Consider the following 26715-nt stretch of genomic DNA (forward strand, 5'->3'; position numbering starts at 1 on the left):
CCATATTTCAACACAATACAATTGGAGGCAATATGGACAGAAAAACAAACCAACCTATAAGAGAAAATCCAAAGTTCCTAAGTGTTAGGACCACATACTGATTTTTTTTTTACTAATGTAAAGTTTTTAAAACCAGTTATTTTTATCTTCCATAATTTACTAAAAATATTTGAACATTAGCACAGGCAAACAGGCAATGGCTGAATTCTTGGATTGTTGTTGTTAGCTGCAAAGTTGTGTCCAACCCATCGCAACCCCATGGACAACGTTCCTCCAGGCCTTCCTGTCCTCTACCATCTTCTGGAGTCCATTTAAGCTCACGCCTACTGCTTCAGTGACTCCATCCAGCCACCTCATTCTCTGTCGTCCCCTTCTTCTATTGCCCTCAATCTTTCCCAGCATTAGGCTCTTCTCCAATGAGTCCTTCCTTCTCATTAGGTGGCCAAAGTATTTGAGTTTCAGCTTCAGGATCTGGCCTTCTAAGGAGCAGTCAGGGTTGATCTCCTCTAGGACTGACCGGTTTGAACGCCTTGCAGTGTAAGGGAATCGCAGGAGTCTTCTCCAGCACCACAGTTCAAAGGCCTCAATTCTTTGGCGCTCAGCCTTTCTTATGGTCCAACTTTCACAGCCATACATTGCAACTCTTGGATAACAAGTGTAATTTGTTTTTAGTTTAATGCATCTTTGGTGTAATACAAATCAAGTTAGTGTTACAACCCCTTGTGCCCTTCAAAATAGCATTGTTAAGAATCACATGTTTTAGTAAGACGTGTACATTAATTCTGCACTGGGCTCACAAAACTACTTTGACTTTCAAACCCTGATGCCACTAAAGGCTCTTCTCCCAGTACTCAATTTTTCTTAACTGTTCTTTTCAAAACTTGCATACTCACTTGATATGCAACAGGAAATATGAGGAAAAATATGAGGAAAAAATCTAGATAAGGTTGCATGTGAGGAAAAAAAATTAAAACTCTCTTGCCAACTACCACACACCTAGCAAATATGATCCTAAGAGGTTTAATCTCAGCAATATACATAAAGCTTCACTTCCAATTTTTAAAACAGCGATGTTAATTTTCAATGCAAAAAGTTTTAACCAATGTTAGTACTAAAAACATGAGCAACTACTATATTTTTGGAACCATTAAACTTTACTTTTGGAGAAGCTAACACTTTTCAAAAATTCATGAACTTCATATTAAACAAGAAATTAACATCTTATGTTCTACATTTTTCTTCAGGTTCAAAAAATGTTGTACTTTGTTACAGTATGGCAAGGCACATAGAAACTCTTCCTTGAAAGTAAGATGTATTCCCTGAAATAATTTTAAAATCCTTAAAGCAGTTAAGAAATGCTACAAATGTTTTTCTTTTTCCCCCCAAAAACTCTCTACAAGATTACACCCATTTAGAAAAGTGACTTAACAAGCATGGGAAGTTGATTCTTTACATACTTGTACTTGTAATACAAATATATTGAAATAGAGCTTTTGTTATTCTGGGTTATATTGTTTAAAAGATTAGATTTCCATTTAATAGTTATCATTTCTAATGCCTTTGACAATTTACATATTTAAGAAATAAAACAAAATAAAAACAAAAAGCACAAGCACTGTTGGTGTCACACAAACATGTCTTTTTTCAAATATTTTATCACTGGACTTGGAATTAAATGTTTAAGTGCTTTTATCTGATCTATATTGGTTTTTAAAAGTTTAATTCCCTTTTTGGCCAAGAATATCTTTCCAAAAACAAGTGAATTTAAGAGGTAGATTTCTCCATGATGCACTTATTTATTTCAAATAAAAACAAAAAACAAAAGTTTTTAAAGCAAAAATCACATCTTGAAAAAAGCTTGGGACATTATTTAATACAGTTCAGTAACATAACAGTCCTGTGCAGGAATCAAAGCTATTTAGAAACCAATGCAATCTTCCTTAAAATACAAGCCTGCCAACAGTACTAAATCCTCCCCCACCACCTCCACCGGTTGGACCACAACTCCCTGGGGGATCATTGTCATCAAATCCATTTGGCCGAAAAGAACACGAAGCTGCAGATGCTTCTAGGGCCTGGGTTCGAGCACTAAGCTCTTGTTCCTAAAAGAAAAAAATGAATGGTAGTCATACACACAGACATTAATTTTTAAGAAACTGATTGTAATGTAAATTTCAGGGGGGAAAAATAGGAAGCAGAATGCTACATATGACATAGCTACGTCAATTATTTTTACACAATACTTCTTCAATGGTGACCCTATAAATGTAAAACAAGCACCCCACAAAATAAACCAAAGAATCCATTTGTTTTACTAGTTTTAGAAACTTTTCTTTTAAACTTAAGGACACCTATAACTATTCCAGAACATTTCAAATTTCGTGAATGAAGGTACATATGTGTCCCAGGGTAATGTTACAGGATCCAATCTCAGTCGGTCACAGGGATCAAAGCTTTATTCTTCCAAATGTTTGGACTCCTGCTAGGAGCCCATCAGAGAGAGAACCTCTGTCTCTCCAGAAAATGTGCACTATGCATTGTATGGTGCCCGGATGTGTGTGGGTTTAGCTGTTAATTAGGGTTTTGATGGCTGGCTATTAAGTTGTTGATTATTATGACAAGTGTGTCATCCATGTAGCAGTGCCAAAATTTGGGGTGTATTTTTGAAAAATACAGAACTGTAGTTTACACAGGACTGTTTCTGCAATGACTCTAGATATTGGGGATACCATGGGTATCCCTTTTATTTGCTTATATTTCCTTTTTAAACATGAAATCAGTAGTGGAGTAGATTCATGATTTGTGTCCTAGTTAGGTTGTTTTGATCTGTATTGTACTCTTCTAGTTTTCCATTTATCACTTTATATGGTAAATGGGGAGGGAGGGATGTAAATAAGGACATCATGTCAAAAGAGATCAACATCTCTTTTGATCTTATCAGGAACCAGATTTAAGCCTCTGAGTTGTGTCAAAAATAATGTACGTGATGTGACCGTGGTGCTCAAGGGTGGAGTCAGGAAACTTAATGAGAGGAACAGACACCAGCCCAGGGAGCACCAAAATACGCAAAATAGGGATCCCTCTCAGACCTATTGGCAGTGCTAAAGAGTACTTCTACTTACAACCTGGCTAAATGGCTGGCACAATTGTTTGTTTGGAGGTGGGAGAAACTTCGACTGTAATTTACTGTATTCCCTGCATGGATTGCCCCAGCAACTATGTGGGACAGATTGCAAGGATTCAATTTTGCAGTTACTATGATTGTTGGCCAAACAGGGACAAAAATAGCCAGGGGACTGAAGCCTCAAAAATACTTCCCTCGTCAGTCAACAGAAGTGCTGATTTACCACCAACTTAACGGGAGCCAAGGGCACAGTGGAACAAGAAAACTACAATCGACAACTTAATAGCCAGCCGTCAACACCCCAACTAAAAATCACACACAACCAGGCACTATATAAATACTGCGTGTAGAACAGCCTAATGCACGTATTCTGTAGAGAGAGAAATTCCCTGATGATAAGCTCCAGCGTGAGCCCAAAAGCTTGGAAGAGTAAACCTTTGGTCTGTTGAATGACAGATTGGATCCTGCAACATTTTAAATTTCTTTAAAATCCTTTAACAAGGAGATACTAGATCCATCATAATTGTAGTATTCCCCAGAAGATTCTAGAAAAATAGCTTGTATAGTTCTAATTAGTTCTAATTATAGTTCTAATTTTTCATCTACTGATGAAAGAAATGCAAAGTCTCATACGAAGGCACTCCTAGTTTTGCAATGATTGATTTAGGGTGTAGGCAGAATTGTTTACTAAATTACCAGAGACAATTAAGAACATCAAATACTAGTCTTGCAGGAATCCTGGATAAATTCTTTGGCAATCTTTCTGGAGTATGTTTTCAGTTCTGTTAAAACCATGAATTAAGATGTATAACAGATCAAGGACTCAAATGATCAGTACGCCTATCCTATTGTTATTTCCATTGAGTATTGCATTTATGAACTGGTAGAACTGTATAACATTTTGAATGAGTCAATAGATTCAACAAGAAATTGACTGAATCAAGCCACTGAAGCAGATTTGTTAATCAGGTAAAGTGGATCCAAAGAACTTCAGAATTTTGATAGATTTGGATAGTTTTTGTGATTCTTACAAATAATATAGAGTGTAGTAACTTCAGCACTAAATATTATGATATCTGACACTGATACAAACTGGGCAGTAATTTGTTCATAATAATATCTACCAATCAGCTCTTTTACATGAGAAGGGCTAACTTTACTTAGGGTTTCTTTCACTTTCTTTAATATGGCCAGTCTCAAGCCTTAATTTTACTCTCTTTTACTAATGGAATGTACTGATCCTGCAAACACAACTGGAAATTCAACTCAGCTTTAGAATTATAAATATAGATTTAAGGTTATTAATTAACTAGCTATATAGACCCACCCATTTGACTTATGACCCTGGATGATAAAAAAATCAAAACTTAAAATATCAAAATAATTACCACACTTAACTTCCTGGTCCAATTATGAGAGAAATTGTCATGTTTTTAATGTATTATAGAAGATCATCAGGATCAGGGACATTTCAATATTGGGGGAGACACTATTTTACAGAACAGATGCAACCACAGAGAGGTGCATTTCCTAAGTACCATCTGACAAGACTGTTTAATTGAGGGAACTCGATAATGTCCTTCTTGTCAGACCTCATTGGAAGCCATAAGAAGTAAATGAGTATGGTTCCCTTACTTTTAAACTCTGCACAGCTAGAAAAGTTTTAAGCCTCTTTATTCTTCAAAAATTAAGACTGTTGTGTATAAGTGTGGTGTAAAGCACAGGTGACAACTTTTCTGTTATGGATTGCTTATCACAGTGGTGGCGAACCTATGGCACGCATGCCAGAGGCGGCACTCAGAGCCCTCTCTGTGGGCAAGCACACCACCACTGCCAGCACCTTGCGCAGGTCCATTAGGCCGCCGCCCGGAGCAGCAGCACTACCCAACACAAAGGAGGCGAAGCAGCCAGCTAGCAAGCTTAAGTAGAGGTGGTAGAGCACGCCCACGACCAGCAAGCCAAAGGCCACCCCGAGCAGGGAAAGCCAGATCCCCATCGATGCCATGCCCCCCCAGGCCCAGCTAGGATTGTGTGCCTCCGCCCCATCTATGCTGGGCCTCCTGTTCACCACCCCACTCGCCAGAGACCCCCTGGATCTCCCCCAACCCTGCCCTGCCCCTACAGGCATCCCCCCCATGAGCAACATCGAGGTGGCCATGCCCACTCCAGCCATGCCACCCAGTCTGCCATGACAACTGCAGCCATGCCCACCCAGTGGGCCACACCCCCCATGCCCCACCTGAGGGCACCACAATGCTGAGGCGGCCCTGGCACTTTGTGATAAATAAGTGGTTTTTGGGTTGTGGTTTGGGCACTCGGTCTCTAAAAGGTTCGCCATCACTGGCCTATTATTATGGCACTGTACTAACATCGTTCTGCTGCCATGTCTAGCTAACCCAAGATATTACAGGCAAACCATATTCTTGATGCAACCAGGGATTCCATTATACCAAAAAGTGAAGTGAAACTGCTTCACACATTCAAAAATTTCTCATTATAAAGACTAATCTTTTCTTCCAAATGAAATCTTGAACTGGTGCCAATCCAACTGAACTGTGCTGAATTTTGAATCACAAAGTTGAACCTTTAAATTTCCAACCCTAGTCTAACCTGATTCACATAGGACTATTGACCAGATTCCTAGACTTTCCAATAGGAATTTGAGACTTACCTAACCTGGGTTTTGTGAATAAAATCTGCTCTATCATCAACTTAATTTTTCACTTCCACTGGAACCATAGCTTTACAATGAATTAACAGACTTTTTTGCAGTCAGTCACAGAGGTTTCCAAAATTACTGGACAATTTAAGTGAATTAGACTTTGTACTCTTCAATTACTTTGGATAGTGAGACAGGGACATATAAATTTAATACATAAATGTATATGGATTTTTTTATTCTAACAAGGTAGCTAATTCTGTAGCAGCATTAACTTGCTTTTTTGGATGCAGGACTGAGCTATTTTTGGATACTCCTGGAGGAAAGAGAAAATGAGACTGTCCTTGGAAAATTTGGCACCAAACACTTAAGGAAGTTTTTAAGATTAATTCTCTTGAGACTATGCTAAAGATGCTGCAAATGATTGAAACCATTGGAAAACACTCACTCCCAATATCCTCTGTAGAAGACCTTGATGACGACTTAAGCCATTTTTGAGGTAAGTTGGTATGTAGACAAAATACACCCAATTAAAAAACTGACCCATTATTTGACTGCTTTTAACAAATTGTTTCCTACTTTCCCATATCCACATAAAGATCCAAATCATGGATTATTTATCACTTCATGTATATGATCAAGTAACTCTACACCTAAAATCACATTTGTATGGCTCAAATGCCATATAAATATTGCAATTTTCAAAATCTTCTAAGATTTTTCCTTGATCTGTTTTTCCCCATCATCCTCTGTATATAACCCTTCTGTCTAGTCCAGTGATGGCGAACCTTTTAGAGACCAAGTGCCCAAACCACAAACCAAAAACCACTTATTTATCACAAAGTGCCAGGGCCGCCTCAGCATTGTGGTGCGCTCAGGAGGGGCATGGGGTGTGTGCATGGCTGCATTTGTCATGGCAGACTGGGTGGCATGGCTGGAGTGGGCATGGCCACCTCGATGTTGCTCATGGGGGGGATGCCTGTAGGGGCAGGGCAGGGTTGGGGGAGATCCAGGGGGTCTCTGGCGAGTGGGGTGGTGGACAGGAGGCCCAGCATAAATGGGGGGAGGCACACAATCCTAGCTGGGCCTGGGGGGCCATGGCGCCGATGGGGATCTGGCTTTCCCTGCTCAGGGTGGCCTTTGGCTTGCTGGGCGTGGGCGTGCTCTACCACCTCTACTCGAGCTTGCTAGCTGGCTGCTTCGCCTCCTTTGTGTTGGGTAGTGCTGCTGCTGTGGGCGGCGGCCTAATGGACCTGTGAAAGGTGCTGGCAGTGGTGGCGTGCGTGCCCACAGAGAGGGCTCTGAGTGCCGCCTCTGGCATGCGTGCCATAGGTTCGCCACCACTGGTCTAGTGATTTCCCTTGTCTTACTCTCTCAACCCTCATCACCTTAGTTCTCACATGTGCTTGTGAAATCGAGGAGCATACTTAACATATGCTAAATTTTGTAATTTTGCCAAGTCAATTTCAACTGGATTCCACTTCAAACTTTTTCAAGTTTTAATTGATGCATAATAAATTTCCAATTGACTCTGTCAAAAGCTTTTTGTGCGTCTACAAATATCATCACCATGGGCCTGTCTGAAAGTTTCTGGTAGTACTCCAATACATTTAAAATTATTCGCACATTATCATTAAGATGTCTATAGGGTAAAAAGCCATTTTGGTCCTGGTGAATAAAGTGGGAAAGAAATATTTTAAGTCTTCCTGCCAATATGGTCGTAAAAATTTTGTAATCTACATTCAATAATGAAATTGGTCTGTAATTTTGGATCAACGTTGGCCCTAAATTTATGAATGCAATTCAAACAATATATTCTGAACAGTCGGCTAGGCTGCTTTTTAATGGAGCGATGTCTAGAGAATTTGGAATTTTCAAGGGCACCAGAAAAGGTTGTCCTCTCTCCCCATTATTGTTTGTTTTGGCTCTGGAACCACTTCCTGATACAGTTAGACAAGATGAGACTATTAGGGGCCTCAAAATTAGAGGAGAAGAATATAAACTTCAGGCTTTCGCCGACGATTTGGTGTTTGTGTTAGAGGACCCCCTAGTCTCTGGGCCAAATTTAGTAAAAAAGATTGAACAATATGGTGAGGTGGCAGGACTGAAAATAAATAGAGAAAAAACCAAAATGTTGTCCAAAAACTTAACTGATGTAAAGAAAAAAGAAATAGAAGGAATTATGGGGTTAAAATTTGCTAAAAAAGTAAAGTACTTGGGAATCGAATTAACCAATAAATGTTCCAATATTAAAGAACTTAATTATAATAAATTATTTGCCAATACACTACAAGACCTTGACAGGTGGAAAAATATTCAATTATCTTTTTTGGGCAGAATTGCCGCAATCAAGGCACATATCCTCCCACGTTGGATTTTTTTTATTTCAAACGGCCCCCGTAAATTTAGACAACAAATTTTTTAGGAAACTGGATCAAGCAATAGGGAAATTTGTTTGGCAGGGTAAAAAACCACGAATTAAGGGGAAAATAAAAATAAAAACAAATAAAAATAAAAAATGCTCCAGGAACACAAAACAAGGGGGGGCTTGGGACTTCCAAACTGGGAGTTATACTATCAAGCCTCTGCACTCCTCTGGATTAAGGATTGGGTATCCCTGTCGAGGAAACGTATATTAACTATTGAAGGCTTTGACCTTAACCAAGGATGGCACTCAACTTTACGGTCATATCAAAAAACTCCATCCAAGTACTTTACTAACCACTACATTAGGAGAATTTTGATCAGAATTTGGCAAAAAGTTAAAAAAACGAATGTATACCAAGATTCCCAAATGGGTGGTTCCATTGGAGATAACAACCCAGCCGACTGTTCAAAACCTGAAAAGAAACTGGTCCTACAAGATTCTGGTGGATGAAGAAGGGAATCTGAAATCTAGAGAACAATTACAGATACAAGGTATAGATATAGACTCGTGGTCATACATTCAAATCCAAACCAGGTTTTCTAAGGATAAACAGGAATATGGCATCTCCCAAACTAGTCAACCCTTCGATAAAAGTTTGGAAGGCCCCGGACTAAAATTTATTTCTGGAATGTACAATCTCCTCCTAGCTAGATATATAGATGATGAGATCGTGAAAGATACAATGATAGCCTGGGGGAGAAACATAGGGAGGTCGATCCAACTAGAGGAATGGCAGACAATATGGGCCAGAACGATGAAAATAACATTATCTTCGGCATTCAAAGAGAACTATTTCAAAATGATTTATAGATGGTATTTGCCGCCAGCTAGAATAGCCAAAATGTTTCCAGGCGCCTCTGATAAATGTTGGAAATGTGGACTGGCCAAGGGTACTTTTTTTCACCAGTGGTGGACTTGCCCTCAGAGTAAGAAATATTGGGAGAAGGTCCAAAACTGGTTAAAACAAATAACTGGTGTCATCTTCCCTCTGCTTCCAGACTCTTACCTACTTGGTATAAAGCCAAAACTAATTAATAGACAAGATTGGTATCTCTTTGTACATGTTACAACAGCAGCGAGAATAACCTTCGCTCAACAGTGGAAGGATATAAATATTCCAACGGACCAAATGTTAATTAATAAGATTCTGAATTGTGCTGAAATGGATAAACTAACTTATATGTTAAAACAGAAACAAGAATCTATATATTACACCAACGGGGAACGATGGTATGATTGGTTAAAAAATAGAACAAACCTAGAATGGTTAATATGACATTTCATAGTAATCTTTATGATAATATTTAATAGTCGAAACAGACAACGTTAAATAAGATTTAAGATTTACCGGGATGTAATTATGCATAACTGCACAGGGGATTTTAATCCCCAGTTAGTTTATATGTATGTTTGTTAAGTGTTTTCTTTGTCCTTTTCCTTTTTAATTTGAAATGTATATACTTAGTGTGTATGTGTCTGTAAATATTTAATAAATTTAATAATTTTTTTTTAAAAAAAACCTTTTTCAAGTTAGAATTATTCAAAGCTAGTATGTGAGTCACCAGAGTCGCACATGTGAAATGGTCAGCTATATAAATTGAATAAAAAGTTACATTGAGATATATGTTAACCTGACAACTCTAAGAATATTCATTAAATAATGGAAGGTCAAGAGCTGACAAGTACAGGTATTCCCCACGTTGACTCCTACTCTTTGTTTTAAAAAAAGAATTGAAGTGTACTGCTGAGGTAGAAAGAGATTTAGATTTGCCATATTGGAAAATATGAATACTTTAGTAAATTCTCAAATCAACCTAAACCTTTGGAAGACCTTTTTGTCAAACTGAATTCTAAATTGTGGTTTACTAGTACTCTGAGTTTTTAAATGACTTCATTTTATATAAAGCCTTTAATTCTATAATCATAATATTTATATATTAAACAAATACAGATCAGATAAAATCCCACTCAGATTCACCTCAGTCTGAGTTGGATGAAAAATAAATAATAATAAAATACTTTATAAAAATTTTAACATTATAACTGTGATTCCAATCCAGAAGAACAATATGTTATTTCAGTTAAGATATTTAAGATTTTTCTTTGCCAGAAATCTGGGAATACTAAAATTTAGCAATCCATAACATTATCTTAACAATGCTGGTTAATCAGAATAATCTGCCTAGATTTGTATTCCCAACCTTATATTATACTGTCCACATTTACAGTAACTACAGAACTGATTTCCTTCAGATTAATATCTGCACCTTACCTGCAAATACAGCTTATTATCTTTTGTAATTGCATCCATAAGTTCTTTCTGTAGAGGGGGATCTCCATTGATCCAGAGTCCACTGGCTGATTTAGCACTGATAGTCCCAGCATTATTTTGTTTTTTGTAAAACAGCACATAAGCAGTATCTTTGGGGAATCTGCTCGTAATTTTTTGGACTGATTGAAATGAGGTGAATGTCACTCTGCTGTCATTAAATAGAAACCATTCCTTGGACACTTCATTTTCATCCAGACCCTTTTCAGTAGCTGCAGTTAAATTGCTCTGAGGATAAGCTAAAGCCAGAGTTTGCGACTGATCAAAAGATCCCAGTGAAGACCCTGAATTAGCAACATTTCTTGCATAAGAATAATAATGCCCACTTTCAGAAGATATGCCAGAGTGTACAACTACAGAACTTAATACATAAGGGATTAGTTGAGGGCAACCAACTTCTTCAGCACCAGAAGGCTTTAGCTTTTTAGCCAGATTCTCTCCTGTATCAGAAAACTCAACACTCATAGACCAAATGCCTGACAATGTACTTAAGGATGAGAGAGTTCTATTAACAGGTAATTCTAGAACAAGCGGAAGAGACACATTGTCTAGGATTTTGCGCCTAATATGACACTTGGGATCATATGAAAATCTCAAAAGAGTCAGGATGAGGTATTCTGGCTCCTCTACAATTTGCATAATTTTTTCTGCATTTTGTAAGGAGGCACATTTTTCACAAAAGTATTTGTTATCCCCTTTAAGAACTTCAGGTGCCAAAAAATAATTTAGCAAATCAGTAACTGAAGGAGTAACTTCACTGATGTGTTTCTTCAAGTTATCCCCAAGTTCAGCCTTACAGATAAAAGGATCTGTAACATTTTCAGAATTTGAGTCAGTGGAGGGATCTTTCAAAGTCCCATCATTTGTGACCATTTCACAGGAATCACCAACGGTGACCACACCAAATGGCATCTCTGTCATGGGGCTCAATGCCCTAGCATTGACCTGTTCCATGGCGTCATCTTTCTCATCAGATGAATGTTCTACAGTTGGCGGACCAACATTTTTAAAGAATACTGGAGGACAAAAAGCAAGTGAAAGATCTGTGAAGGCTTCTTCTTTATGAGAAGTACTTTTGCAATTTAAACAGCATATGCTTGTTCGCAGTTTCCCTCGAAACATTTTTTCTATCAAGGTTCTCTCCTCTTTCATTGAACATGATTGCTTGATAAACAGTGGAGATTTGTTGGCTACGTCTTGGACCAGGGACTCTTCATTCATATCCTCAGGAAGCCTTGATGAAGACAGAACTTTCAAGGTTCTCTCTTCTTCATGTAGCCTTAGGGGAAAAAAATTCTATTCAAATTATATTGCTCTCCACCAGTTTATCTATTTGACACGTTACTATGTTTCAGTATGCTTATACATACAACCAATTACTTACTAGGCAAGTCTAGTGTGGAAAAAAATACAGTTAAGTCCTTGACTTACAACAGTTCATTTAGAGACCGTCCCAAGTTACAAGAGCACTGAAGTTTTTCACTTATGACCACTGCAGCATCCCCATAGTCAAAACAGATCATAGATCAAAATTCACACGCTTGACAACTGACTCATATTTATGACGGTTGCAGTGTCCTGGGGTCATGTGATTACATTTGGCAACCTTCTTACAAGTGAAGACAATAAGGAAGACAGATTCACTTAACCAGATTATTAACTTTACATCTGTAGTGATTCACTTAACAATTGTGGCAAGAAAGGTTGTAAAATGGGGCAAATTTCACTTAACAACCGTCTCGCTTAGCTACAAAAATTTTGGGCTCAATTGTGGTCGTAAGTCAAGAACTATTTGTACTTTGAATGCCGTCTCCCCAACTACAGATTAATATACTCTGCTCCATTGCTTTAATTCTAACAGTTACTTTACTTTAGTTTATTACAGTTGTTTGGCATATCGTATGAATTTTGTAGACAAAGAAACATCCCATTGCAGAGATTCAAACGGCTTTTTTGGAAACAGAAACTGAAAACCAAGATTGTGTTGAAAGAGACTATGATTGAGATGTCACACAAGTCAAAAACAAAGCATGTTATTTCAAACTATATAAAATTTGATTATTTTATTTTTAAGTAATAGTTGTCTTTAGAAAGATACCATATTTTTTGTACCTGAAGATTGGGAAGACTGCTTCAGGTTTTGCAGCTTTCTGTGAAAGAGGTTTATGGTGAATACTTCTTACCCAACAAAGTTACAAGAAATGCATTGCCTATAAAATATTTTGCATGTAAAATGTATTTAAAAATAACATCTTGGATAATGAATTCTGATTATCATTACCTGTCTAGCAGGAACCTAAGATATTCAGAGCAGTCCTGCTGAGATCTAGAAGTAAACCAAGGAGGCCTAGATGCCTCAAAGAAAAGGCGAGGAGCATAGGCATCCCTCTAAATAAAAAACAAATAAGACAAAACAAATTTGAAACACTGGCATTATTCTACAAAGCAATTCATAATTTGTAAAAACAGAAATCAAGTGAATAAGAGGCAAGAATAGTAGATGTCAGCCTTCCCAGGTATATCACATAGGAAGCAGACCACATAAGCTACTTCTAATTTATTGCAAGGCTACGTTAACAGATTTTTGCAAATCTAAAAGTAAAAATCTCCAACCGTATTTCATTTAAAACCTGAGAAGTTAGGGAGAGTTATGTAACTGCAGGATGTACCTGCTTATCTGATTGTTCCCTAGACATGATCTCTTCACCCCACTTCTCAAAGTCTTTCTCACAAACTTTTATATAGTGGAAAAGCTAAGGATTAATGAACTATTCTGACAGCATAAAAATCCAAATATGTAATATCTATTTCCCAATTCATGTTAAAATTCAATCGTAAATATTAATTTAGAATAAAAAGTATATTTGAAATACAGGGAAATAATAGTTATCATTAAAGACACCTAATGAAATTTCATGCAACGAGAATTGTTTAATGTTCTTTTCCAAACTAATTTTGGACATCCATCCTAACCTCTTAATGTGTTACTTTAACTTGTGAGGGAATGTTTGAATAAAACATTTGATTACCGTATTTTTCAGACCATAAGACGCACTTTTTTCCCCCAAAAGTGGGGGGGAAAACGAGGGTGCATCTTATGGTCCGAAGGTGATCCGTATGGCCAGCCCCAACCTCTGCAAGTGGAGCACAAATCGGCACGTGCTGAGAAATGCCGATCTCACGCTCCTGCACTCTCCCTCACTCGGTTTCAGCTTCCCTTGCTACAAGAGAAAGCAGGCTGAAATGGAGTGAGGAGATTGCCAGGAATGCGAATCGGCTGATCTCGCGCTGCTGCAATCTGCCTCGTTTCAGCTTGCTTTCTCTTGTAGCAAGGGAAGCTGAAACTGAGCGAGGGAGTTTGCAGGAGCGCGAGATCGGCCGATTCGCATTTCTGGCAATCTCCCTCACTCCGTTTCAGCTTGCTTTCTGCAAGAGAAAGCCGGGCTGCAGGGCCGCCTCCGCGGGTACTGCTCTAATGCAGAGAGGGAAGGACAAAGAGGGAGGGAAGGAAGGAAGGAAGGAAGGAAGGGACAATGGGAGAGGGAGGGAGAAAAAGAGAGAGGGAGAGAGAGAGAAGGAGAAAGAATTTTTTTTCTTGTTTTCCTGCTCTAAAAACTGGGTGCGTCTTATGGTCCGGTGCGTCTTATGGTCTGAAAAATACGGTATATTGAATTTAAAATTACTGCACCTTATAATTTTACAAGCATCAGTATAATGCTCAGTTTCAACGAATCTGCATTTTTTCCAGAAGTATCCAATTGTTTCAAAATTTCAGAGATGAAACAAAATGGTCTGCATTTTCTACTGATTTATAAAAAATGCAAATATTCCACAATCAATTCTACATATAAATAAGGCAAACCTCCGTTTTGCAGTATTACTTTAATTTTCATAAAATAATACACAGACCTGTGTATGAGCAAGAAATGCAAAAAGATGTTGTAATTTTCTCATTAGTGAATTGCAGCCATTTAGATTTAATGATAGCACATGTCTTCTGAAACTGCAAAAGATGAGATCATAAAGTTTTCAGATACAAATTTATACAAAGATACTCCGATGTTTCAAGAGCATTTACTAAGCTAATTTAAAATAATTTAACTATGTTCAAAATCATATTAGCAATATGAGACTGCTCAAATTGGAATTAAATCTTAATACTAAGCCAGGGGGTGTCAAACTCAATTTCATTGGGGGCCGCATCAGCATTGCAGTTGCCCTTAGGGGGCCGGGTGGGTATGGCCTGGGTGGGCGTGGCCTACTGGGTGGGCGTGGCTAGAGTGCGTATGGCCTACTGGCTGGGCATGGCCAGCTCTACATCGTTCGCATCAAGGGTGCCTATGGGAGCCTGGGCAGGAGTGGGACAGATCTGAGGGTCTCTGGCAGAAGGAGGGTCTCTGGGCCAGGGCCAAGGCAGTGGGGGCCGTTCCCTCACTGTTTCCAGGATGGGTTTGCGGGCCGCATGAAACCACTTTGCGGGCCGGATCTGGCCCCCGGGCCTTGTGTTTGACATGTCTGTACTAAGCCATACTTTTGAAGAACAGTTTAATCACTTTGGGAAATGACTTTGTTTTGATTTGAAATTTAGAAAAAAAACAGCGTTCAATAAATTGTCCAATTATAAATAATGCAGAAGGGATGTCTTTAAATTTCCTTCTAGTATAGAAATCAGGAATATCAGGGATGCGGTGGCTCAGTGGGTTAGGACGCTGAGCTTGTCGATCAGAAGGTCGGCAGTTTGGCGGGTTGAATCCCGAGTGCCGCATAACAGAGTGAGCGCCTGTTACTCGTCCCAGCTTCTACCAACCTAGCAGTTCGAAAGCACGTAAAAATGTAAGTAGAAAAATAGGGACCACTACGGTGGGAAGGTAACAGCATTCCGTGCACCTTTGGCGTCTAGTCATGCCGGCCACATGACCACGGAGACGTCCTCGGACAAGCGCTGGCTCTTTGGCTTTGAAACGGAGATAAGCACCGGCCCCTAGAGTTGGAAACGACTAGCATGCATGTGCGGGGGAACCTTTACCTTTACCTTATAGAAATAAGTTTGGAATTCCTTAACTCAGGGGTCTCCAATCCCCGGGCACCAGCTTGCAATCTGTTGGGAATCGGGCCACGCAAGCACCAGGAGAGCATGTGCAGCTTTTTTTGCATACGCGCAGGGTTAGGTTGCACGCGTGTAACCATCCCCTCCCACTGCTGTCCACCTCTTCACTGTCTGTTGCTACCTGCTGCCCGCCCCCGGTCCACAGACCCAAAAAGGTTGGGGACCACGGCATTAACTCATACAGAAAGCTATATAAATGCCAGAATACATACCATTACAATGTCACTATACACAGTATGTAGAATTTTGAACTCATATATATATATATATATATATATATATATATATATATATATATATATATATATATATATATATATATATATATATATATATTATAGAATATAAATATTATATATATATATATATATATAATATATATATATATATATATATATATATATATATATATATATATATATATGCATGATATTTATATTCTAAATAATTAATTGTAATTTTCTTGTTTTATTTGCTGGTCAATGATCAAATGAACAATTTATTGTGATTTACATTTTCTTTAATCTTAATATGAACTGAGGCATGGAAACACATTCTGTTACTTACTCAGATTCTTACTGCTATATTCAAGCCAACAGAGAACTAGTAGTAGAAATAATAACTTAAATTTATATGCCATTCAACTTCCAGCGATTCTGGGCATTTACAAAATGTTCAAAACATTTAAAAAGAAGAAACAAAACAAGGAACACAAAACAAAGAAACAAATATGGCAAAGAAAACAAGCCTAGATTGTAACAAGGAAAGGGAAGATAATGGGTGCCAGTTGTCATCACCAACAGCTATGTCGAGGGTCCTTTGCAATGCCAGTATGGTAGAGACTGTTTGAATCTTAAATTTTTAAAATGCCATATATTTTTCTAAAAAAGAAAACATATTGCATACATAAAAAGTTGCAACCTTAAAACAAATAGGATTAAACTTACTCTGTAGCCATGAATAGTGCTTGAATCACACTGTTCATGTAACAAGTATTTCCTAAATTAATCAGACCAGTCTTTCCAGTTTCAGATTTTCCAGAAAATCTAGACAGACAAGATTGCAAGGAACTGGACTGAGATGTCCAGGCACTCTGATTCAGTATCATCTTAATTTTTTCTTCACTGGGTTTGGGAAGCTCCTGTAACGAAAACAGAGAGACAAGTTGAACAATTATTATGCAACTGTTTTCATAACAATTACATCTACAAAAAAAGCAGTCAAACAGCCTATGTCCCACTACTTTCAAATCTTAACAACGTCTCTGCTAAGAAAAGCGCCTATTTATAAACTGACAACATATAACCATCTTGTTCACCATATATTTTTTTCTTTCTTGCAGTGCAAATCAAGAATTAAAACTAAGTGCTCACCAACCCATCTTGTGGAAGTTTATTACATGAATCTAAACATGTATTATCTTCTAAAACACTATTCAGTTCCCGTGGTAACAAAAAAGTGAAAATCTTTTTCCTAATCTGGAAATCTTTGGGCTACTTTAAACAGCAATTTCTGATATAAAGGATTAGCTAAAATAATGTTTTCTTTTTAATAATTAACAGGCAAAAATACCTCTATGAAAATCTTACCATGTTGAAGTAAAAATGTACGTTACCATTTTCTTTTATGGATAAAACAACTCAAGATTTTATTTAAAAGATTTACATTAATGACACTGTTACATTTTACCTGCTTACTGATTTCAATGTTTTTCTTTACTTTTTCCTGAAATCCCAAAATAACTGATACAATTTTATGTATAAAATAAAAAATGATTTTTAAGCCCTTCAGTACTGAAATATTTGTATTTGCATACCTTTATTGCTTCTAGAATGGGTTCATAAAGTTCTGGGAATCCAGAGTAATGGTACATCATGCAGTGCATTAATTCACTCAGCTGTTCTAAGAATGCTGTGCTGGTAGGCAGACCATTACTTTTGACCAATATTACCAATTTAACCACATGTGGAACAATCTAATTTTAAGATAAATAGATTAATGATTGCCTTGCTCATTGAACATAACACATTTTAATTACTATATTATGAAGTCAGAACATAATAATTAACTATGGTATTTCTATTTACCTGAACACCTTAATTGATCAGTTTTATCTTTATTCTTTAAATGAGCAATTTCAAGTTAAGAAACATAATTTCACATTCTATTGGGATAGAAATCAGGATAGCCACTGCTAGTACATTATTGTCCTACATGCTGTGATTGAAACATTTAGCAACTTTTTAAAATATATGGTTAAGTCTGCAAACGTATAAAACATTCTGTTTTATGAGCTCTTCCTGAAATTAATTCTACAGCTCCATAATTTTCCACATCTGCTAGCAAATAAGGAAAAACTTTATGAAAGTGCTAAAAAGAAGACTCCATCATTTTAGAATTAGCAGAGTACATCTTTGACCGTTCATTCTTATAATTTTTAGTTTAATTTGCATTACTGCTAAATTATAACTCATGCTGTTCTTTATAACAGACCTCTGCAGCAATGTAATAAATAAAATGAATTGCATCCAAGTTCATTGATGACATATTAAAATTCAGTTAAAGCTTCAAATGAAGCAAAATGGGAAAATAATTTTGATGATTTCACTTTCATTCTGTATCAGCCATTCCTATTCCATGAGGTTATCAAGATAGGAATATCAGAGGGGGCGTACATTTCAACACGGTCAAAGATACTTTGGCCACATAATTTGATACAACCCAGTGTTAATATCAACACTCTTAGAAAGAAAGTGTTAAGAACTTTACAGATGTACGGTTATAAACTTAATGGTTTTATGACATAAACCATTAAGATTGAGGAAGATAAAACTGGTTAAGAATCAACTGTAATGTAATCAAAATTTATGTTTCATTTTTTTCTGGGTTGTAAGGATGTGATTTTTTGGCTTTATTGATATAAGAGTGAGATGACCTGCTTGCAGGTATTTTCTTTCTCAGGGACAATTTTAAGGCAAAAAGAAAAAAGAAAAAAAGAAAGAAAAAACTCACCAAATGAAAAGCCTCTGGAGAATGCTGAAAACTGAGCAACATATGGGAAAGGACAGCCAAAGCACCAGGTCTCACCAGAGGAAACCAAAGGCGATTAAATACCTTGCAGGAAAAGGAAGAATTGTTATTAAAAATAAGAAATGTACAGTAGTATCATAGATTTACAAATACACAAATTGCAGTGAAGAATTTTTTATAAAAAAAGCAATCCATTTACAATTTTATTACAACATCAACTAAAATTCTAATAATCGTTGAATAATAATACTTACCAATTCAATCTTAAGCAAAGTAACATCAATAAGGATAGTAAACTTCTGAACTGCAGCCAGTCCTTTCAATAATGCTATCACCCAGGTCTCCACATGCTGAGCTAATGGCCAGGACAACCAATCAATCATCCTGAAAAGTGATGAATTTCTCTTTTTTAGTATTTTAGCTGCAAAATCTATATCCCAGTTACTCAATTTCTGAACTCTGGTACTGGTTTTCATATTATATCAATTATATGAAGGTCACAGGTTACCCTGAGACCATATGATGCTCTGGCTGGAGGAAAAACTTTGCCAGATACCTCTTTTCCTCTAGGGAAGCTATGGAAAAGATTCAATATTTTGTCGCTTGTTTCCCTCAAGGCAACACATAGTTTGTTATTTGCAGTGCTCTATGTAATAAATTATCTAGACATCATGATACAGTTTTATTACATTAGGTAAACCAAACTATCAAAGCCAACAGACGTTCTTTACATTATCACCAATCTATCATCAAAACATCCATTATAGCAAAAAAAAATATCTTGATAGCATAATTTGATATTCCACAAATAATCTTCAAGTTAGATTTGCTATTAAGCCACAATACTCACCATTTTTGTACACTTTAAAATAATTTTTTCTTCCAGATTTGTAATCCCCAATAAACATGTTTCTACATTCTGTAATTACATGAGACCTCCACTAAGTTTTCTTTGGAAAGTAGAAGTGCTACTGATTTTTGTTGGAAAAATAAATTTCATGATCTAATTTTCAAAAATGTTAATTTCTTCCCCATTTCCTAACATTAGGTTAGTTTCTAGGAAAGCTGCATTGCCCATCATCACTGATCCTAGGTAATGTAGAATAAATAAAATGAAACACCCCAAGGAAAAAGGTGGCTAATCATGTAAGGACACCTGAGAGGGCTAAGGAAATGTCTAAAACAAAATATGAGAAACAGTAGTTCTAAACTCTTCACACATCTAGTACAGGAGTTCAAAAAAGGTTTGAAAATACAATGAAACACAAACCTTTTCTAAGAATTCTCAATTTTTCCTTACTGTTCCTTTTGACAATCACAATCCACCTTCAAAAGTATCCTCATTTCTAATGAAATGGCACTATTTTCCTAAACCATGCATGGACACAGAAAATGCATTCTCATATAAAATAGGTATTATACAGTCAGCACACCTTTTAATATCTTTTTAGCTAACAGAAAATAAAATATGCTATTGTACTCCTATGTATTCTATTTTGTAAGAAAAGATAGGAAAGGAAAAGTTAAATTTCTTATTTAGAGCTAGCTTACTGCATGGCCAATTTAAGCTGCCTAAATCAATGCAAAAGGAATTTTGTCCAACTGTGGTGCAGCTGGATTAGTCTAGAGCTGAACATGCTTAAAACTGTAGAAATGAAGAATGGATTTTAGGAGACCTTCTATTTTACATTTCTTACTATATCTGACAGAACAGTATCAGCAGTAGAGTCCTTCAGTTTTTGAGTTCTATCATTTCCCAAGACTTGCAATGGATGCTTAACATTAGAACGATCATTAAAAAGGCACAACAAATAATGTTCTTCCTGTATCAACTCAGGAATTTCAGACTGTTCCAGGGGCCTGATATAGTTTTACAGAGGAATTATGGAGTCTGTTATTTGTACTTCAATAATTGTCTGGTTTAGTACAGCAACCCAACAGGACAGGTACAGACTTCAACTGATAGCCAAGACTGCAGAAAGAATAACTGCAACCAGCTTTCCTTCCATAGAAGACTTGTATATTACACAAATCAGAAAGAGGGCTGAAATTGTATCTGCAGATACCTCACATCCTGGACATAAACTATTTTGCCTCAGGATGGTGTTACATGGCATTGTAAGCCAAGACAACTAGACACAGGGACAGTTTTTTCCTCATGCCATCACTCTGCTGAACAGTGTGATTCTCACAGTTCCTATCTAATTTGTATGCATATTAAACCGTGCAGTGCGGTTGTGACATTATTTATCCTTTTCATTATCTTCATTTCCCCATTTTATTGGTATTATATTATTCTCTCTGTTGCTTGCAAGTACAGAGTGCGTTTCTGTACTGGACACAAATTCCTTATGTCTAATTACTCTTGGCCAAATAAAGTATTCCATTCCAAATACAAATCCAACGCAGTAAACACCATGTTCAGATATATGCAGATTTAATCTGCATATTAACTAGAATGGGCTTGGTTATCTGAAGGATTACCTCCATCTGATTGTTTGTAGTTGTGCCATTAAGTCTGACAGAAGAGGCATGCTTCAGGTCAGGTTTAGTAGAGAATGCCATGTGTTGGGCCCTGAGAGCCTTTTCTGTTGTGATATCCATGCTTTGTGACAGTAGGCCATATAATAGTGATGTTATTTTGTCATTGATTTTACTCATCTGCTATTTATATCTATATGGTTGGTAATTTTTTGTTTTGATTGCTGTGGTTTCAATACTATACACTAACCAGAGCGATGAACTTGAAATAAGCAGTGATATAAATTGAAATAATAATCTTCTCTTTAAAATGCATGTAATAAACAAGATGCTTAATTAAATTAACAGGTACTCTTTTGCTAGACTGAATACTATACCTGCACAAAGCTTGTGTCATACTTGCATCTTTTACATTTGGATCTGTAGTAAGGCTTCCAATCAGGACTGTAATCATTTGTAAAGGGATATGCTGCACAAGACTTGCCAAAGCAACCGAAGGTTCAGAAGTATCTATAATTACCAAACATATAAGAAATTATTGTATATTACTTCTACTTTTTTCCATTAAGATTTGAATCAATTTTAAAAGGTTATGTTTCAAGCTTAACCATATTCTGAACCAATTCAAAGTTCTCAGACTCTTCAAACCCAAATGGAGTGATATTCAGTGGAAGCTCTTTGCTGGAAGGATAAAAGATACAGTTTGAGCATTGCTTCCTATTTTCATCTGGAGAAAAGCCAAAGAAACTATAAGAGTAGTAGAAAAACCACCTCTTTCCTTTCCTCTAATGGGGCTTTCCTATATCATAGTTCAGCTCACAGGTAGTCTGGATATAACATAGTTTAGTTTAGTGGTTTGGCACTAGGATAGAAATTGAGTTCTAGTCCTTAGGCATGAAAGCCAGCTTGGTAACCTTGGGTCAGTCACTCTCTTTCAGTCCAACCCACCTCACATACTTGTTGTGGCGAAATAGAAAAAGGAAGGAGTATTTTATGTAATTATCATCTTGAATTATTTATAAAAACAATATAAAGGCAAAATAAAAATAAATTTCTGACTGAAACAACTCACAGAATTTCTTATTTACATTTCTCTATGTAAATTTGTCTCACACTCACAGATGTATTATTCTGTGACACTACTATAAAAAGGACAACAGCTTCAATATCCATTACAGGTGAAACTCGATAAATTAGAATATTGTGCAAAAGTTCATTTATTTCAGTAATGCAACTTAAAAGGGGAAACTAATATATAAGATAGACTCATTACATGCAAAGCAAGATAGTTCAAGCTGTGATTTGTTATAATTGTGATGATTATGGCGTACAGCTCATGAAAACCCCAAATCCACAATCTCAGAAAATTAGAATATTACATGCAATCAATAAAACAAGGAGTGTACATAGAATATTGGACCTCTGAAAAGTATAAGCATGCATATATACTCAGTACTTGGTTTGGGCCCCTTTTGCAGCAATTACTGCCTCAATGCGGCCTGGCATGGAAGCTATCAGCCTGTGGCACTGCTGAGGTGTTATGGAAGACCAGGATGCTTCAATAGCGGCCTTCAGCTCTTCTGCATTGTTCGGTCTCATGTCTCTCATCTTTCTCTTGGCAATGCCCCATAGATTCTCTATGGGGTTCAGGTCAGGCGAGTTTGCTGGCCAATCAAGCACGGTAATCCCACGGTCATTGAACCAGGTTTTGGTGCTTTTGGCAGTGTGGGCAGGTGCCAAGTCCTGCTGGAAAATGAAGTCAGCATCCCCATAAAGCTCGTCTGCGGAAGGAAGCATGAAGTGCTCCAAAATCTCCTGGTAGACGGCTGCGTTGACCCTGGACTTAATGAAGCACAGTGGACCAACACCAGCAGATGACATGGCTCCCCAAATCAACACAGAATGTGGAAACTTCACACTGGACTTCAAGCATCTTGCAGTGTGTGCCTCTCCATTCTTCCTCCAGACTCTGGGTCCTTGGTTTCCAAATGAGATGCAAAAGTTGCTCTCATCAGAACAGAGGACTTTGGACCACTGAGCAACAGACCAGGTCTGTTTTTCTTTAGCCCAGGTAAGACACTTCTGACGTTGTATGTTGTTCAGGAGCGGCTTGACAAGAGGAATACGACATTTGAAGCCCGTGTCCAGGATCCGTCTGTGTGTGGTGGCTCTTGATGCACTGACTCCAGCCTCAGTCCACTCCTTGTGAAAGTCCCCAACACTTTTGAATGGCCTTTTCCTGACAATCCTCTCCAGGCTGCGGTCATCCCTGCTGCTTGTGCACCTTTTTCTTCCACACTTTTCCCTTCTACATAACTTTCTATTAATGTGCTTTGATACAGCACTTTGGGAACATCCAACTTCTTTTGCAATTACCTTTTGAGGCTTTCCCTCCTTATGGAGGGTGTCGATGATGGTTTTCTGCACAACTGTCAAGTCAGCAGTCTTCCCCATGATTGTGATTCCTACTGAACCAGACTGAGAGACCATTTAAAGGCTCAGGAACCCTTTGCAGGTGTTATGGCTTAATTAGCTGATTAGAGTGGGACACTTTGAGCCTGGAATATTGCACCTTTTCACAATATTCTAATTTTCAGAGATTGTGGATTTGGGGTTTTCATGAGCTGTACGCCATAATCATCACAATTATGACAAATCACGACTTGAACTATCTTGCTTTGCATGTAATGAGTCTATCTCATATATTAGTTTCCCCTTTTAAGTTGCATTACTGAAATAAATGAACTTTTGCACAATATTCTGATTTTTCGAGTTTCACCTGTATTCTGTTTTAGCAAATGCTACAGTTCCAATACAGTCTGGTTAAAAAGAAAATACACCCTCTGAGTTGCATAGTTTTATGTATCAGGACGTAGTAAAAATCATCTGGTCCTAACCTCCAGATGAACAACACAAAACATATTACACCATGTCATTTACAAACAGTCAAAAGGAAAGCCAATGGAGAAGCCATAAGTTATCTCTGCACAGATAGTACCAAAACAATGTACAACAAAGCTAGGTCTTAAGAACTATTTAATGAGGACCCAGATTGTTGGGGGCAATTAAGCTGACTTTGTAATAATGCCGCTTGGGGTGTGTGTGAAAGCCCTAATAAGCAGGCATATACATAGAATGAAGGCTACTGCTAAGTTTGTAAGCCACCCTGAGTCTTCGGAGAAGGGTGGGATATAAATGGAATTAAAAAAATAAAAAAAATTAAAAAATTATATTTGTAAATATATTTAATTGATTAAACTAAACTAGTTCTACGTTAGTGCAACTAAAAACTTTCTACTTATGTTAAAAATCTCACATTTTGAAAAAATGAATGCACTTTAAAACTATGCAGCCACTCAATGACATTTAATATTAACTATATCATTAACAATGCCATAATAATTTAAGTGACATAAAAGTTTCAAAAAAACCCAAAAACATAACTAACTCCTATCTCTCTCATCAAAGTAGAATCCAGCTATCTCCAAACAGTGCCTGAATATTACCGGTATGCATCAAAGCTCACTACAAATCAAGGAAGTCGTGGCATATAGGAATAAAAATATATACCTTGCTAATCTAATACTCTCCAAATATTTACATTCAGTTCTTCCCACTTCCCTCCAAGAACTTCTAAAATCTAGTCACCAGTTCTATTAATCAATCCAAATGCTAAATAATTTAATCAATTATTTACCTATACTGTTTGAAACTTTAGGAACTTTGCTCTAATCAGTTATCGCACAAACACTGAGTAAATCACAGCCATATTGGCAGTAACAAGAATGGTCCCCAATATTTAGCTAACATTTTAAAAAAATAACCAAAGACAAGTATAACATATCTGAGACGCAAAAATCCAGAGAACACTAGAAAGCAGCCAAGGATGTCAGTTTTCAGCATCTGTGCTGCCCTCCAGATTTTTGCAAACTGGATGTGGAAGCCTTCAAACAGCTTTCTGCTCATCAACACCAGTCTTGTTCCTAGTCCAAGGGCAGGCAACCTCGGCTCTTTTATGACTCGTGGACTTCAACTCCCAGAATTCCTGAGTCAGCTATGCTGACTCAGGAATTCTGGGAGTTGAGGTCCACGAGTCATAAAAGAGCCGAGGTTGCCTACCCGTGTCCTAGCCTTTCTGGAGCAGGCTGGAATTCCTTTTTCCGTATTTGATATCCCCCAGCTTCTTGTTGTTTACTTTCAGAATCCCAACGGGATTAGATTCAACGGGAAGACCAGGGGTCTTCGAACTTGGCCCTTTGATGACTTGTGGACTTCAACTCCCAGAATTCCTCAGCCAGGCACGCTAGCTGAGGAATTCTGGGAGTTGAAGTCCACAAGTCATCAAAGGGCCAAGTTCGAAGACCCCTGGGGAAGACGGAGGAAAAAAACAGAAGCCTACCGGTGGAAGAGATGATGGCGAAGAGCTCCTGCAAGGAGGGCAGCAGCGTATCGGGCTCTGCTTTCCAGATGCTGCGCAGCAGATTGCTGACTTGGGTGACTTGGGAGACGTAGAGGCGTAGAGCAGCTTCCCGGGTGCTTTGCGTCTGGAAGTGAGCGATACTGCGTACCAACTGCTGGCAAAAGGCGAGGGCGAGTTTTCTACCCCGGGGCAGACACTGAGGAAAGTCGCTGAGAAGCTGGCAAAGGCGAGCGCAGAGAGGAGCCGGAGGCCTCTCGCTCACCAGGCGTAACGCTTCCCTCTGGAGCAACGCGAAGAGTTCCAGCACCGCCGGGCAGCTAATGAGAAGTCGCAAGCCGGTCTGGACGTAGTCTAACACGCCGGGGTCCAAGTTGGAGCCGAGGCCGGGAGCAGGCGACGGAGGAGGGAGGAGAGGGGACGTGGGGCTTCCCCCGCCAAGCAAGGCCAGGACCAGGTCGCGCGTGAAGAAGGCCTCGAAGTCGTCGCGGTGGTGGCGAGCGTAGGCCTCGAGGACCTGCCGCCCGACCTGGCGCTGGAACTGGTCAGGGCCCTGCAGAATGAGGCGGGTGCTCAAGGCGAACATGGCCCGGCACTGCGGTCCGCTCAGCGGCGACTCCGCCGACTCCACCACGCGTTTCACTATCATCCGTTTCACCGCCAACGGATAGGACGAGCTCACCAACCCTTCCAAGATCTTCTCCATGGTGAACGCCGGCCCAGCATTGGCCACCCGGTCCCCTTCGGCCCTGTCCTTCGCTCCGCGGCCGCCTCTCAACCTCCCGGCCAGGAGCGACGCCTCAACATCGGCCCGACCCGGTGTTTCTCAGGAGGCTTCTCAAAACCGAGATGTCGGAGGCCCCAAAAGCCGGGGAACACGTGACCCGGAAGCAACAGAACAACGCATCGTCACGCCAGACGGGAAATAGAAGACGGGCGGGCGTTCCAACGGCGCATAAACAAGTATTGTTCGGAGGACTGCCCGGCCGACGACGCGCCTGCGCTTTTCTCACTTGCGCTGGAAATGCCGGAGGCCTTTTGCGTGAGCCGAGCCCGGAGCGTCGCACGAGGAAGAATGCGGGTTGAAAGGGCGGAGACAGAACTAGAGCAGGAAGTTGATGATGATGATGATAACTTTAT

The 26715-nt window shown here is 38.5% G+C and overlaps 1 protein-coding gene across 2 annotated transcripts; it reads right to left on the minus strand.

The window, feature by feature from the left end:
- Positions 1 to 1853: 1853 nt before the first annotated feature.
- USP38 (ubiquitin specific peptidase 38) lies at positions 1854 to 26475 on the minus strand. Of its 2 annotated transcripts, XM_081332655.1 has the most exons (10): positions 25558 to 26475; positions 21536 to 21668; positions 18932 to 19061; positions 18660 to 18761; positions 17464 to 17622; positions 16595 to 16788; positions 14450 to 14543; positions 12822 to 12928; positions 10484 to 11819; positions 1854 to 2102 (listed from the first exon to the last, which is right to left on the minus strand). In XM_081332655.1, exons 1-10 carry the CDS (start codon positions 26279 to 26281, stop codon positions 1941 to 1943), a joined length of 3141 nt encoding a protein of 1046 aa, XP_081188781.1. In that variant the 5' UTR covers positions 26282 to 26475; the 3' UTR covers positions 1854 to 1940. The 2 variants fall into 2 exon arrangements, with proteins under 2 accessions (XP_081188781.1, XP_081188782.1); XM_081332656.1 differs by lacking the exons at positions 21536 to 21668; positions 25558 to 26475 and adding an exon at positions 19948 to 20033.
- Positions 26476 to 26715: the final 240 nt, after the last annotated feature.

Source organism: Vipera berus (assembly GCF_964194415.1).
Source record: "Vipera berus genome assembly, chromosome: 7".
In the NCBI taxonomy this organism is placed as follows: Eukaryota; Metazoa; Chordata; class Lepidosauria; order Squamata; family Viperidae; genus Vipera; species Vipera berus.

What these genes read in the sequence shown, in the direction of transcription:
- USP38 (XM_081332655.1), bottom strand. Translation starts at nt 26,281, where the DNA reads ATGGAGAAGATCTTGGAAGGGTTGGTGAGCTCGTCCTATCCGTTGGCG. An exon ending in CTTAGGTTCCTGCTAGACAG is followed by an intron (nt 11,820 to 12,821) that starts GTAATGATAATC and finishes TTTTCCCCTAAG; the next exon opens with GCTACATGAAGAAGAGAGAA. An exon ending in ATAATAAGCTGTATTTGCAG is followed by an intron (nt 2,103 to 10,483) that starts GTAAGGTGCAGA and finishes TTTTTCTTTTAG; the next exon opens with GAACAAGAGCTTAGTGCTCG.